Consider the following 16,118-nt stretch of genomic DNA (forward strand, 5'->3'; position numbering starts at 1 on the left):
ACCATCAGAGGGAATTTACTGGTTTGAGTACCTGTTTGTTTACCATACACAAGAATGTTACCCCTGCAGTTTCAAAAGTGGAAAACATGGCAACTTTTCTGTGATAATGGAGAAATAACAGACAACAAAGTACAACAACCAGGCATTTTATTCTCTGTTTTACTTACACTCATACACAAACAAGAATCAAGTTAGAGGTTTTAAAAATACAATAAAAAAGTCAATAAAAATATTTCAACTCTTTGCCCGAAAAGGAATGTTTGTTTCAATTTTCTGCAGAAGATTAACATGACTTTAGCTATCCTAGTTCTTACCTGAAATTCTGCTTATTTTCAGAGGAAGAAATTCATACGACCAGTATTATTTGCCATTAACATGTAGATGAACATAGTTTTTGTTTTGGCAGAAGAACCTTATTCTGCACAGACAGGAAATCTTTCCTCCATAACTGCTATCCTCCTCAATGAAAGTACTATTTGCTGACATTAGATTTATCATTTATGTTCTATTACAAATATTCCAAAAGAAATAATAGAGTCAATTTGCCTGTCCCTATTGTTTCACTGGGATTAAACACAAATAAGAGATATTTTTCTTTAGGTATCATGCTGCTAGATTTGCAGTTTACAAAACGGGGGTCTGCACAGCCTTACTCCAGCTAATCTTGGCCAAGCTCCTGGCTCACAGTGCTGAAGTCATAAAGAGTTACCCAGTGAACACCTGGCAATCACCATCCAGATGAGTTAAAAAGAAGTTACAGAATGTAGCTGAAGATGAGCTTTTTTAGGCCATACAGAAAGTATTTCTTAAGGCTTCTGCAGTACAGTATAGCTAACTTATAGCTAATGTAGCACATTAATCCTATGATAAAGTATCTATATATGCATCAGCAACTTTAATCTTAAAAAAATATTTGATAGCTCAAGTTTTTTGATTGCACACATGTAAGCTGACTGCTCAACACTATTATCTTCTTCTGATAGGAATAATTAAATATTCAACCTAATCTTCAGATTTTAAAGGTTTCAGCTCTGTGGCTGAAGACAACTTCCCAGGTAAGCATGTTTTTTCTTGAAAGAAGTCCAACAACAACTTGATTACACAGGAAATCTGTCAATCTCCTCCACCCAAAGAGGTAGAACCCCTAATGAGAGACAGTCACTCGCCATCCTTCCCAACAGCCGTAAGGGAACCGTGAAGTTCATCCACAGAAACAAGGTACTGATAATCAAGCAGGACAAGCAGTATATTTCTCTCCTAAGTATGGTATTAAGTAACAGTGTGAGTTGCCTCCTCTGCTTCCTCCACAGCACCTGCCAGCACTCTTCTCTTTGTAGGCACAGTGAAAGTCATGAAAAACTTGTGTTCTCAGACATGAAATACAGTATTTATTTGATAGAGTAAATCACCCGAGTCACACAGCACCAAGCAACCCCTGTTATGCTTGTATCTTTGGTAATTGTTTTAATTGAGAAACTCAACAAGTGAAAATAAGTCTCTGTTCTTTTTCAACAAGCAAGTTTAATTTTTGAGGTTTTGTTGGTGCAGATTAAGTAAGGACAAAAAGGAAGAGTGCTACTAAGACTTTATGCAATGAGTTGAGCACAGATTGTACAATCACAGTTGCAAACACCTGAATGCCTACTGTTACAGGAGATAGATTACTAAAAAAACGTGTTTTATCCAGTTTTGAGTTAAAAGATAAACAGGTAGAGGGATAGCACCTCTGACCAATGAGCACATGTAGAAATCTATCCTGAAACAATAATTAAAAACTGTTTAAACTTGGCAGTCATGGCCAATCCTCATGCTACAACTATCAGCAAGTTCTTCTAATATATTTAGAAAGGTTCCCATAATATAGGGTAATGTGAAAGCTGCTACAAATAGGATACAGAAACAGGATTTTAGGAATTCTAAAGCATCCTCTATGTCTTTTTATGCCCTGTTTTCTATTACACAGAGAAGACAGAGAAAAAAATGTTTCTGAACACTCTCCTATCTGACCACACAGCTTCTTCAAAATCAATTTTTCCCTCTCAAGCCAAAAATAAAAAACTGTTTAAACCAGTTAAACATAAGGATGACAGGTTTTACTGCTATAGAAGTCTTGCAGATGCCTGGTATTCTATGAGATACTCTGGATAAATCTGCTGCTTCTCGAAGATGACAAAGATAGAAGGGTTTGAAGAGTTATTCACACAGCTATCATAGAATTTTTGGCTGTCCTTCATGGGAGGCCGAACATAATGAGAACTACCAAGAGTGAACTCCCCCACCAGCACTCGTGCCAGAAACATGGTCTTGGTGTTTGAGTCTGCCCCACAGTAGTTGTCAGAGTAAGATGCATCCCTTGCAAAATAGCTTCCTGCAGAAGAGACACCAAGACAGAGTTTATAAGACACTGAAATGGCAGGAACAAAGTGACACTGTGTGAAAATGAATTAATAAACAAATCTATTATGCAATTCATGACCAGCCTTTCCAAAGCCTTCACTTGTCCTCTATGTCTCTCTTAGTGGAAACAACCACTATGCACTTTTTAGTTTTCACAGCACACATATTAAAACCAATGTTTAAAACATTATGATAATCTTCTAAAAGATTTCCTCCTGACCCTAGATCTCCACCTCCCCCACTATCACCACATTTCTCTCCTGGCAGAGGCTACTAATATTTATCAGCACAGTTGGACTTGATCCTTGTGGGTCCCTTCCATGCTCAAAATACACTGTGATTCTCTAACATTTCTGAGAGTTACAAAGCATTCAAGCAGAAAGGTGTGTAGTCAACCAGTCAGCCTGACTCAGCTATTCCACTCGATGTGCTGGAAATTTCCTGTACATAGGATAATATAGAAGGATATAATCTGCTAACAAGGCAAAAACCTGTAACCGCAATGACATGTAGATTCTTGGGGGAAAAAAAAAAAGCCAGGCTGCTTTTCTGTAGGAACTGGGAGAAACTGGAAGAGCAGTAAGCCTGGAGTCTAGCAGAAACCATCCCTACAACTGACCGAAGGCTGTCTTTTCTTGCAAGTACTTAGGAGAGCAGAGATCAAGGCCTCTTAGAGTGCCTTAGCTCCAAATGACCCTTATGAAACTCAGCTCTGTTGCCCACATCATGACCCAGAGAAGCCCAGGACTGGCCAAGTACGACTTTGTAAAGTCTACCCCTCTGCAGTGAGTACTGAGAGCTTTTTAGCAAGTCTAGGATTACTGAAAGAGCTGAAAAACAACCTTTGCCATAGACTGTCCCATGAAGGCCGCAGATTCTCCAGTCAAAGTTTTGCTGACAGATGGCATCAATGTCTTTTTTACTGGTCCCATGAAATAAAAATCGCTCATCTGCAGCCTTTCCACCATTGCTCTTCTGCATTAGGTCCTTCTGCCTGCAATGAGAAGCAGAATCTTTGCAGTTCCACAGTGGGTGTCCCCACAGGTTCCAGCCACTCAGAAACAATTTTACTCAGAGAATATTCTGAAAATCTTTACAGTAAGGCCTAATTTGGGCATACAAACATGCTTTCATATTATACATAAATGCTTTACTACAAATGGTTTCTTTCATTCACTGCCTTCGAAGAGAGAGGGAGGAACCTCTATTTTTTTCCCTGAACACAGGAGTTTATATTAAGGCTTGCTCTCCATGAGTTTCATTTAATTTTGAAGGCTGTTTCAACTTTGACCACCTGCAAAACATTGAGCTAAATGTGACTCATTACCAGCTTCAAGGTTTCACTGGAAGGAAGCTGTCATGGACAGGCCTGGCAGAAGTCAGAAGCAATGATTCCTCCCACACAGCCCTGAATCTGACTGTTCTAAGCTCTGTGTCTTGACTGAGCTTTGGGTTTGTTGATACCTCTTTATCTAAATGTTGATACTAGGTAGGTATTTCAGTGGGAGAGTGGTAGCAGAGGCATTTCAGGAATGTGTGTTCCATCTTTAGCACAGCACATACAGCTAACTGCAGAAACAACACCATGCATACATAGCAGAGCAGTGTTTTACACTTACCATTGATACAGTTCCCAGAGGGATGGGTTCTGAACTCTACAAATCTTTTTAATAGCTGCTTTGGGCATTGTGCGCTGAAAGTCCACTTTGACTTTCTTGTATTCTTCAGAAGAACAGTCAAGTTCAATCAACTGCAAGGAAAAGTTTGAAAAGTTACTTTTGCATGTTTTTGTGCAGCCACTCAACCCTTCTTAATATCTGGGTCAAGATATATTTGCATGCATCAAATAGTATCTAAATACATAGCAGAAATGAGCACGTAAATAAATAAGGAATTGAGAATTTATGTTGCAGAAAACCAGATGATCTTTTTAGTTTATACTCCCTACAGCCAGTGAACACACACTGCACTGCCTGCCATGTTTCTAAATCAATTGGAGAGGCTTTATTTGAGCACTTTTAGGGAAAAGCATGGTATCACTACTAAAAATCAGTTCCTTACATGACAGTTCTGAAAGCAAGCAAAGCTTACTTGCACATTTTCGTAGGAATATAAAAAATGTCAACATTAGTGTTATTTCTCAGTGACAACTTGTTGAGGATTTGTGTTGTGCAAGTTAGTGATTTTTGGGCATCAGATAACACCTTTTCTGCAGGTACAGTTACTAGAGTTGACAGAGGAGCTGGTGGAAGCAGATAGGAAGTCAGAGAAGGTATGCCACACATGCATTAACTGGGTGTGTTACAAAGGTAAACAAGTTTACTCCACTGAAATGAATAAAATAATAGTAAATGTAATAAAAGACCCCATCCTGAACAAGCTGCCCTGACAAGCTGTGGAGTCTCTCTGGAGATATTCAAAACCTACCTGGACACAATCCTGTGTGACCTCCTCTAGGTGAGCCTACTTTAGCAGGGGAGTTGGCTTCTGTGATCTCCTCTTCCAAGCCCAACCATTCTGTGAACTCCCCTGGTTTCAGCAGCTCTCCATACAACAGCCTACAGCTAAGGGAATGGCTGCTCTGAAGTTCAGAGGCATCATTTACCTCTGATGCTTTCAGCACATGTTGGGACTTCAGAGCTGTGTACTTTGGGCACCAGTACCAGTCTTGTTAACACAGCAAATCTGCCAAGCCAAGGGATTAATAGCAGCAGTGAAAGTCCCTGCTGCCACAGTTTTACTGCCACCATTTGTTTAAATTTTGGTCTAGTTACACCTCCAGGTCTGCCCAGTGTGGTATCAGGTTTAAATTTACCTCTGTACTACATACAAACAGTCATTTACAAAGCCAGAAGAAACACTGAACTTGCAATGGAACAAACCTTACATGACAAAACTGACAGAAAGAAAAAACTAAAAAGCTCCAAACCTTGAATCCCAGTTCAGGCAGGGCAGATTTGTCCCAGTGAGCTGGAATGTTCTTAAACCCTTCTGTATGTTTAACACCCCTGTAGATTATAAAACATTACAAATAGACAAAATAAAACCAAACATGACATTTTATGTACATATTATACTAAAATTTTTGTCAAGCTTGGGGAGAATATAGGCAACTGAACATATTAAAAAATATTTCAAAGCTGTCATTTCTGTTCAGCACATGAAAATATTTGTTCCAAGTCATTGTGTCAAGACTTATGTCAGAAAGCAAGATGCCAAATGAGAAAAAAAGAAATATATACTCTAAAGTAAACACATAAGGATATCTCTTGCAGAGTTGAATGTATATATAGAAGCTCTACTGCACCAGGGGAAGTAAATACAGATGCATCCAGTATCACATCAGTGTGACTGAAACAGGATAGATACAACCCTCCCCTGTGCTTACACCCCAATTTTAATTAGTGTGTTTAGTTGCTAGTGTTTAGTTTTTAGTGTTTAAGCAAGGACTATGTGCTGCAAGGGAATGTGCAAAAATTGGCTGTTACGTGCAACTCTGTCTCCTTGCAGGCTCCCACCTTTTGCTCTACCTGTAACAACTACTGCTTTCCTTTCAGATTGTCTGGCTGCTCTCAAAAGAATTCTTCTGAACTTGCACTTAGCTTTGAAAATTACTCATCTCAGAAAGAGCTAGTACACACAAATGCACTACTACATGTTGAATTATTTCCTACATTCCCACACTTCCTGTGGCCAAGCCCAAATTTTCTTCACCACAGAGGTTCGTGGGTTCATTGAAAACTTCTGGCCAGGCTGCAACACTGTCCTGGCCAGACATGGTTGTGGGAAAGGCACGTCCCTTTCCTTCTCCATGTCTTTCACAACTGCCTTAACAGCTACTCCTTCACCCTACTTGCACCCATGGAGGACTCAGCATTTACAAAGCACTAAACCCATCACCTCAGAATGAGCAGTTGTGGTTTACCTGGCTTTTATCTTTTCCACCTCTGCCTGAGAGACAAATTTAGGTCTTCTGCAAATCTTCCTCTCTGTTTTGTAGCGAAGGTTTTTCTGCATCATGGCTGGGAAAAAAAAAAAAAAAACACCAAAAAAATCTCATGAACAAAGATATTTCTGAAACCCTTCACACTGCAGCCACATTTGTCACTAAGTTGTTTTGTCAAAAACATAGACCAAAAGGCTCCCTCCTCCTCATTTTGCAACTGAGATACATTTTTCCTACATTTAGTCGTAGATTTCAAACCCTGTAAACACAACCCAACATCTATCACAAACCATTTATTTTTATTGACCACCAAAAGAAACAAGTCACAGCAACCTGAATTTCAGAGGCATTCCTTCTGGATCTTGGAAACTCTGCAGCTACTGCAGAATTTCAATTAAGAGTCAGTACCAGCCAGGACAATGAGGCCTCCTCTTCAGAGCAAGATACACAGGAAAACAAACAAAAAAACCTCTTGACACTACCAAGCCTAGAAATTAAGTTCTGAAAGACATCTAAACTGCATATATAAAAGCCCAAACCTTAGAAAAGGGGTTGATTCACTATGCAATTTTCACTTCTAAGTTGGCCAAGTTTTCCCAGGATTGCTTTTGATTGAATCACAAACAACAATTAACATGTCCTTTCTGTTTTTTTGGTTTGGGGATTTTGTGTTTGGCCTTTTTTTTCCATGCAGAATGAGATAGTAATGAAAAACTGGATCAAAGACAACTACACCAAACTGACAGTCCAGGCAGGCTGATTCCCACCACTGTTCTACGTAATTTTTGAAAAGGATGCCAGGAAAAGCAACAGCTCAGAAAGGACAGTGCCATCGCAAGTGGCTTATATTTCCTGAACTCCTGGGAAACACTCCTTCCTACTTTGACATAGTCAAAGTATTTTCTCAGCCTTGCCAGACAGGATGAAAAGAAATATGTGCAAAAATTTTGCAATGCTAAGGATTGTCTGGACCATACACCTTGTCCAAGTGGGTTTTTTTTCTGTAAACCAGTGATTAAAGTAGAGCAGAAGCTGGCTTGTCAAGTCTTCTCAAAGTTCCTCACCATTTGTGTTACTGCCAGCATCAGTGTCAAACTTGGACATTCTGACAGAGATTTTGAAACGCAGCACAAGAACTCCTCAAAAATAAAAGCTTTGAAAGAATAGAATGCCACTTTGCTTATGTGAGCAGCTCTTATCCTGAGAACTTTGATAGAAACTCTGTCTCTGTAAACACTGCAATTCAAAGTCCAAACTTCTCTCTTCTATCTCCTGTAATAAGGTAGTTCAAAACCACAAGATATCTGGGAGGGAGGGACAAAAGAGAAAAACAAAGCAAATGCAACCTACACACAAAATTTATTTCATATTCATGTCTTCCAGCTTTGAAGGTCATCTTTGGAGAACTTTCAGCCAAATAAGCTTTCTCCAGGTCATCACTGGAGACAGTAGCAGCTGCATGAAGATCATCCTATCATGCCAAAAACAGAGAGAAAAAAAAGTTTCTCCTGGTCTGTTATAGGCAAGCAAGTCCAAAAACCACCAACTCTCTTATATATGGTGGCTGCAAGATACATCAGCATATGAGAAATCCTTGATTCAGAGTGACACATTCACCAACTAGACCAAGCAAGATGGCAGAATACAGAGTTCTACTGAAACTTCAGAGGAGGAGGCTTTTCTCAGAAGCAATGGAAAAAAATGTATTATTACTGTGATCCTATCTGACACAACTCACTGAGCAGTTATCTGTTGATAATATTTCTGACTCACCAGTGATCAGTCCCCTACCTGAACCAATCAAAATCACAAGGAAAAGACCCCATTAGGCCTTTAATGTCCATCTGTCCAGTACAAGTGAGAGGAAGAGGGTGACAAAAGAGGGGGAGGATATAAGCACTGTGCACTTTTCAGTAGCTCTTCACTTCTCACACAGTTAGGAGTCTCTCCATTTCTCCACACTTACTTGCTTTCCATACTCCTGCCACATGCCATATTCATCTTTCCAGTACCAGATCCATTCTGTTGTAAGGATGAAGTGAGGGGGTTTGGTCACAGAGGAGGCTGTAGAAAGACGTCTGACTTTTTTCAACCCACAGCACATGCCATAAAAACAGATACTCAATGGGAAGACGTACCCTTCAGTAAAAGCACAATCAAATCTATTAAAAAATGAGGAAAAAAAAATCAGAACTGTTTGTGAAGCTTCACTCATAGATTCAGAAGCCCACTACAAATTTGAAAATTCAGGCAATCTCACCCAAAAGCAGAACACTAAGGTGCACTTTTCACTACAATGTGTGCTGTGCACCTTGCACTTTTCACAACTCTGTATGCTAGCTCTATTTTGTGTTTGTACACATTTTGCATTACAGTATTATGTCCCACATTGGTTCTATGGGCAATGATCATAATCCACTCCTAAATTAGTGAGTTACATAAGATGAACAGAAACAGCAGAAAACAGGCACTCCCTTCTTCTTGCTGACCAGCTATATTCTAAAGAGAACACTGACATAACTTAAGAAGGGCTTCAAAGAGCCTGTAACATAAGAGAAAAAGTTTTCCAGCATGGAATGTGGCATACTGGTATGAGAGCCTTCCAATACTCTGTGCTATACAACCAGTTCCAAACTCTGAAAGGTATTTCCATATTCTTCACATGCTCTGCTCCCAAGAGTATATATAGCATACATCTCTCTCTCACTCTCTCCAGGTATTCTGCCAGTTCCAGGATATGGACTGTGGGAAAAGGGGAAGGGAGGAGCAAATCTCATGTAAAGTGAGGTCAGTAGAAGAATGTCAAATAAAACTACTTATGTAATGACTACATTAGAATTGCAGCAATTTATAGCCACTAAGCATCTGGTACAATACAGCAAACTCCAAACATTATAAATTTTTATAAGAGTTTATACCTGACATTTTTTGGGTCACAATATGCACCTTCTATTTCTTCCATATTTATGAAGTCCTTCCAGGTATTATCCTGAGAGTACTGCCATCTATATGGCAAGTGAAAATGGGCTCTGATACACTTTCCTGTAAAAGTTTTTTTAAAAAAAGAAGTAGGAGATGCATTATTTTGACAGGCTATGAGAGAACTCCAACATTTCAGGGCTGTGTACCCAGCTGGTGAAATCATCAAAAGGATAGCTAGGAAAGTGTTCACCTATGGCACCATTACAAGCAATAGTTCAAAATTTTTCAGCATAAGCAAGCAACATTTGAATTTTTGGGCTTAGGTAGAAGTTCAGTTTCTGTATGTACTAGACTCTCTTTGCACATTAAAATTGCACAGATCATTCTCAGTTGCAGAGACAAAAAATGATCACAGCCCCTACAAGGCTATTATTTAATAAATAGAAAAAAATGTATTTATGATTAACCACTAAATCACAAAGAAATTCAGTATTACTGAAGAAAAATCCAAAGCCTAGCACTGCTTAGTTTTAAGATAGGAGAAGGACTGTTACTGTTAACTTCAGATGGTAACTAAGTACAACACAGCCATTTACTCCCATTTCTTTCAGTGAGATGGGAGAACAGGAAAAAGGTAAATCTATGGAGGCTGAAATCAGAACAGTTTAGCAACTGAAACAAAATACAATATAGCAAGCATACGTATATATACACATATATATACATATATATGTACACACACTCTTGTATATCTATAATGAAGCTAACAAAAAGTGAGAGAGCAATAAAGCCCAAGAAATACAAGTGATGCACACTCTGATTGCTCACCACCCACTGACTGATGCCCAGCCCCTTCTCCAGCAGCAATCTGCCCCTCCCAGACAACTCCCACAGTTCATGCACTGAGCATGATGTTCTAATGGTATGCAATAGCTCTCTGACAAGTTCAGGTCAGCTGTCCTGGCCATGCTCCTTCCCAGCTTCTTGTGCACCCCCTCATTGGCAAAACACAGGCAGCTGAAAAATTCTTGACTTTGGGTAAGTACTACTTAGCAACAACTAAAGAATCAGTGTGCAATCCATCTTAGAATCTCATACTAAATCCAGAACGCAGCACTGTACTGGCTTCCAGGAAGAAAATTAACTCTGTCCCAGCCAAAAGCAGGGATGTATCCACCACTTATTCTACACTATTTACACCATGTCTAGGTCCCACACCTTCCAACACAACCCAGTTAACAATCATCACCTTTCTCCTCCTTTGATAAATACACAGGGACTAAAGGAATGATGTGTTTTGATAAATACATCATTCCTTTAGTCCCAAAGTCCTTTGCCCTTCAGTAAGTCTCCAAGAGGCCCCACAAAGAAGAGCAATGGCAGCAGTGAGCCAGGTATCACGAGTGTTACTCAGAGTTCAAAGTGTCAGTGTGCAGTCACTCCTCAACGGGAATGAAGGTGACACCACCAGTGCACATGTGCATAAACCCGAGGCCAATTTCCACAGCAGAACAAAAGGAAACTTAACTACAGGGAAAGTCAAGGAGAAACTGCACCACACAGTTCATATGAGAAGGCATTCAGTACACAGGTCAAGAACATCAAGGAAAAAAAGGATGATAAAAAAATCAACCAAAAAGCTGGCAAAGCAGCCTTGTTCCTGGACACCTTGGAACACTTTGAAAGGGAGACAGCTAAGACAGATGGAACGGAAGAGTACTAGAAGAAGCAATGGGGAATGTAGAATTCAGAGTATCTTTCATATCTTTCCTGTTTGGAAATGTGACTCCTATCATTCAGCAATCCCTTAGGTAAACACAGGTGGAGTAGCCAATCTTCAGCACAAGCAGATTCCAGAGAAAAACAAAATATCCTTGTTTGGTGTGCCAGGTCAAACACTTTCCTACAGCAGTCAAGACAGCAGTGAGATTTAACTAAACATAAGCATAAACCCATGGAAAGTTTCCCCTTTCTGTGAAAGATGGCTACCATTTCCTCTTTATGACAACAGAAAAACAGGCTGGACTTGACACAGTCTGTACTGATACTTGAGACAACCTACCTTTAAAGCCACAACTTCTGTACAGATGATGTAAACATATCTGCTCTGATTCATCCTCCTTTGAAGCTGAGGAATCCCGTCTAGTGCTGGGTTTTCCATCTAGAGGGGGGAATTGTAACTATTAATGCACTTCAGTGAACAATGCCTCTTAAAAGTGCTCTTATCCCTAGGGAAGAAGCCTAAAAGCAATGTTTGTAACCACCTAATTGCACTCAGCTCCAGAAAGACAAGGAAACCTTTGAGAAACTCGGATACTCAAAGTCCCTTCCCTCTATCCATCCTTTCCAAACTTGATTTCCCTGTGACTGCTGAATTCCTCAGATACAGATTTTAGCTATCCCCACAAAACAGGAATAGAATTCAATGCCTTTATACTTCCAGATGGACTTGAGTTAAATGTGCATTCCACACAGCTGATCACACTGGCAGCTATAAAATACAAAGTTTCAAAATCTGATACTTCTGTAAATTAAAGCACATTAAGGACAGGAAGAAGGAACTGCAGGCAGAACGGCAGAGATGAGCATACACACTTGAATTCTCCTTTGTGTTATCCTTTTTTTTCCCTACTAAATCATACTTAACTTACAAGTCTAAAGAACTTCAAAAGAAAAGTGCAAACAAAATATTACACTTCCAAAAAATAACTAGGATAGTCCTGTTTGTGAATTCTTGTGCCAGACAATCACTACATTAAAGAAAAACAATTAAATAGTTTATAATCAGACAACCACCACTCCTGTTCTTAAACAGGTCTCTACCTTTACATATTTTACCTAAAAAACTCCAAAATCATAGAGCTCCCTACTTCCAGTTCCTGTTAACACTTTTTGAACAGCAAGTTTGAGACTTTCATAAACACCAACACACTATTTCTCAGAAACCTCTCTTGACTTCACTTGTCAAGACAAAGATCTCTGTCAATGAGATAGGTACAAGGTCCCTTCTAAAACACAAATCAAGATGTAAATTCAGTTTTCTTAATGACACTAGTGAAAATATTAAATTCACTACTGTGACTCTTTTGATGTATTCAAAAGATGGTATTATTTACCTTTGCATGGTGAGGATTTGGCATCTTCTATGTCATACATGTTTCTGTTGCCATTTTTTATGTCATACATGTTTCTGTAAGTGGAAGGTAGTTTCTTAACCATCTCTGAGCTCATCCCCTGTCTCTCCAGTTTCTCAAAACATTCTGGATTTAATAAGTCGTGGGATCGTTTGCAGCTAGTGCCAAATCTGCACTGACCCCGCAAAAAGTACTGGCAAACATGAAGTTTGGTGCAGGCTGTTTTAAAGGAACAAGATCCATGAAGTCCATCACCTTTGTTATAATGCAAGCAGACCTTGGGAAGAAAAAGAAAAAAAGAATTTAAACACTGAAGTACAATGTGCACATTTAGACTGTTTGAATCCATGATTTTCAATTTTTTTTTACAGCTACAATGTGCATACATTTGCTTCTGAAAGAAACATTTCTTCTTGTTTCCATTTTCCAAATGATTACTTGATAGCTTTTCTTTTTCCCTGCTAATGTTTAGAAAGATCTTTCAAAAGACAACATTCTTACAGACATTCTCAAGATGGGATTTAGTGCTAAATCACACCTCTTTAATTTTCTAGTTTTGGAATTTTTTTGACCCCAACTTGATGGTAAGAGGTACTGAATCTGGCTGGGATGGAGTTAACTTTTTTCATAGCAGACCATACCACAGTATGTTTTGGGTTTGTGACCAAAACAGTGTCGATAACACATCCCTTTGGTGTGTTTGGGTCAGCTGTCCTGGCCATGCTCCCTCCCTCCCTTGTGCCCCTCCTCACTGGCAGAGCATCAGAAGCTGAAAAGGCCTTGACTGAAAGTAAGCACTCAGTGGGTTGCCAATGTGATCTTCATAATGAATCCAAACCACAGCCCTGTTCATGATACCAGTAAGAAAATTAACTCTATCACAGCTGAACCCAGAACAGATAAACACCACACAGCCTCTCACTCACTCCCTCCAGGGCTGAGATAAACACAGTTTAATACAGCATAAAAGGAAGAGGAAACAATAATGATGATAGAAGAACAGACAAAACAAGCAATGCACAATGCAGCTGCTCATCACTCACTGACCAAAGCCCAGCCAGGCCCCATCGGTGTGGCACCACCCCTGGGCCACCTCCCCCCTGCTCCCTGTTCAGAATGATGTCATGTGGTATGGAATACCCTTTTGTCCAGTTTGGGTCAGCTCTCTTGGCTGCATTCCCTCCCAGCTTCTTGTGCACTCCAAGTCTACGGGCTAGCAGGGCAGTATGAAAAGCTGAAAAGTCCTTGATTTGGAGCAAGCACTGCTCAGCAAAAACTAAAACATGAGTGTTATCAACATTGTTCTCATCCTGAATGCAAAACACAGCATTGTACCAGCTCCTAGAAAGAAAATTAACTCTATTCCAGCCAAAACTAGGAAATAGTCCAAACCGGACAAAGAGATATAATATTCCATGCCACATAATGTCATTCTCAAAAAAAAAAAAAAAAAGAGAAAAAAAAAAGAAATAGTGGGGAAGGGGACAGAAGGAAGGTGAAAGAAGAGGGAGATGTGTCCCTACAAGGCAGCACTTGCTCAGAGACTTATTGGGCATCAGTCTGCTTTGAGGTGGTGAAGCAGAAGTTTCTTTGCATCACTTCTCCCTGCTTTCTTCCCTTTCTACACTGTCTTTATCTCTATTCACAGGTTTTGCTACTTTAGTAGCTTGTTAATGCTCAGCTCCTCTGCTCGTGACAGGGGAGTGGGTGAGGGACTGTTCAAGAGCTTAGCTGCCAGCCAGGGTCAACCCACCTCAGGAGAGAACAGAAGATGCAGATATATTTTTAGATTTGCATTAAGCTAACTAAATTGACACCCAATATCTCCATCTCTGTCAAGCCTCTTGCACATTGTGATGCTCCCTGAAACACAAGACTAAGAAGCTGTTACAGTAACACTCACCTCTGGTAAGAGGGAAGGGTCATTTTGAAGCAGAAGCTGGCAAAGTTCATCATGGTTTAAATTCTCAAGTCCATATTGCTTTAGAACACGGAGATTGTGGTCTGAGTGGAAGCTGTGAACAAACCTGCATCCCTTCCTGGAACTCAAGAAACCCAACATCAAAACTACTGGCATTATTTTGATACCCCATGGGCATTACACTGAACAGTTGGAAAGGCACACCAAATTAGCTAGGTTCAGAAAAATCCACATTGCTCATCCATAAAACCATTATGCGATTTGCAAAGCAGATTACATAATTACTCAGAGGATAATTGCCACGCTACTTCTGATTCACAGCCATTACAGCCTCAGTGCACTCCGACAATATCCGCATTTCTAACCTGCAGCTCACAACCACAAAACCGCCAAAGCTCCAGAGCATCACCCCCTCTCAGCCGATGAGTGCACTGCCCAGGGTCCCACAGCAGGGACATGAGGGGACACCCAGCTCTAGCTCACTGCCCAGGGTCCCACAGCACAGAGATGTCAGGGGACACTCAGCTTTAGCTCATTGCCCAGGGTCCCACAGCAGGGACAGGAGGGGACACTCAGCTCTAGCTCACTGCCCAGGGTCCCACAGCACAGGGATGTGAGGGGACACTCAGCTCTAGCAGCACAGGGATGAGAGGGGACACTCAGCTCTAGCAGCACAGGGATGAGAGGGGACACTCAGCTCTAGCTCACTGCCCAGGGTCCCACAGCACAGGGACGTGAGGGGACACTCAGCTCTAGCTCACTGCCCAGGGTCCCACAGCAGGGACATGAGGGGACACTCAGCTCTAGCAGCACATTGCCCAGGGTCCCACAGCAGGGACATGAGGGGACACTCAGCTCTAGCTCACTGCCCAGGGTCCCACAGCACAGGGACGTGAGGGGACACCCAGTTTTAGCTCATTGCCCAGGGTCCCACAGCACAGAGACATAAGGGGACACTCAGCTCTGGCTCATTGCCCAGGGTCCCACAGCACAGGGATGTGAAGAAACACCCAGTTTTAGTTCATTGCCCAGGGTCCCGCATCCCAGGGATGAGAGGGGACACTCAGCTCTCCCCTGGCACGGCCCTGCCCGCGGACAGGGAAGCGCCAGGATAACGAGTCGGGGAGGAAGTGCTGCGACCCAAAGCTGCGAAACCACCGCCTATGTCTGCCTCCTTTGCAAAAACAAACACACAAATAAAAGGAGCCGGGCAATGAGCATTTCCGACGCTCATTTTTCTCTTTGCTGAGAGCTCCTTCCCCTGAAGGGGCACACCGTGCCCAAGGCCGAGCCCCCCGCGATGGCGGCCGCCCCCCGCCCCTCACCTGGCCAGCTGGTTGCGGCAGAAGCCCTTCAGGTGGTACTTGCAGATGTGCAGCTGCCCGCACTGCCCCGGGCAGCCCGCGACGTGCTCCGGGCACAGCCGCACGGGGGTGGTGGCCACCACCACGGCCACCTCGGGCTCCGCCGCCGCCGCCCGGCCGGGCCGCCGCACCAGCGTGAAGCGCTGCGCGTCCCGCAGCACGGCCGCCAGCTGCTCGGCCGAGGGCCGGCCCGGCAGCCGCCGCCGCAGCTCGCCCTGCTCCAGGCAGCCGCCGCTGGCGCACAGCGCCCGCAGCGCCTGGACCGCCAGCGCCATGGCCGGGAAGCCCCTCCCGAGACAGCGACGGAAACGGAAACGAAAGTGAAAGAGCCCGAGAAGGAAGCGGGGCCGCCTCGGCTCGCAGTCCCCGCTCTGCCCCCGCCGGGGAGTGGCTTGCTGTGGGTGACCCGGCGGCACGGCCCTTCGCCTCCCTCC

General features: G+C 42.1%; 1 protein-coding gene across 2 annotated transcripts; it reads right to left on the reverse strand.

Annotated features, from left to right (window-relative positions):
• Positions 1-130: 130 nt before the first annotated feature.
• Positions 131-15,993, reverse strand: LOC135300948 (protein mono-ADP-ribosyltransferase PARP12-like). 2 transcript variants are annotated; one of them, XM_064420989.1, is made up of 12 exons: positions 15,646-15,993; positions 14,303-14,438; positions 12,382-12,676; positions 11,328-11,426; positions 9,262-9,385; positions 8,310-8,505; positions 7,694-7,814; positions 6,323-6,419; positions 5,327-5,405; positions 4,017-4,147; positions 3,240-3,391; positions 131-2,368 (listed from the first exon to the last, which is right to left on the reverse strand). In XM_064420989.1, exons 1-12 carry the CDS (start codon positions 15,957-15,959, stop codon positions 2,100-2,102), a joined length of 2,013 nt encoding a protein of 670 aa, XP_064277059.1. In that variant the 5' UTR covers positions 15,960-15,993; the 3' UTR covers positions 131-2,099. The 2 variants fall into 2 exon arrangements, with proteins under 2 accessions (XP_064277059.1, XP_064277058.1); XM_064420988.1 differs by having other exon boundaries at positions 14,303-14,444.
• Positions 15,994-16,118: the final 125 nt, after the last annotated feature.

Source organism: Passer domesticus, chromosome 5 (genome assembly GCF_036417665.1).
Source record: "Passer domesticus isolate bPasDom1 chromosome 5, bPasDom1.hap1, whole genome shotgun sequence".
Taxonomy (NCBI): domain Eukaryota; kingdom Metazoa; phylum Chordata; class Aves; order Passeriformes; family Passeridae; genus Passer; species Passer domesticus.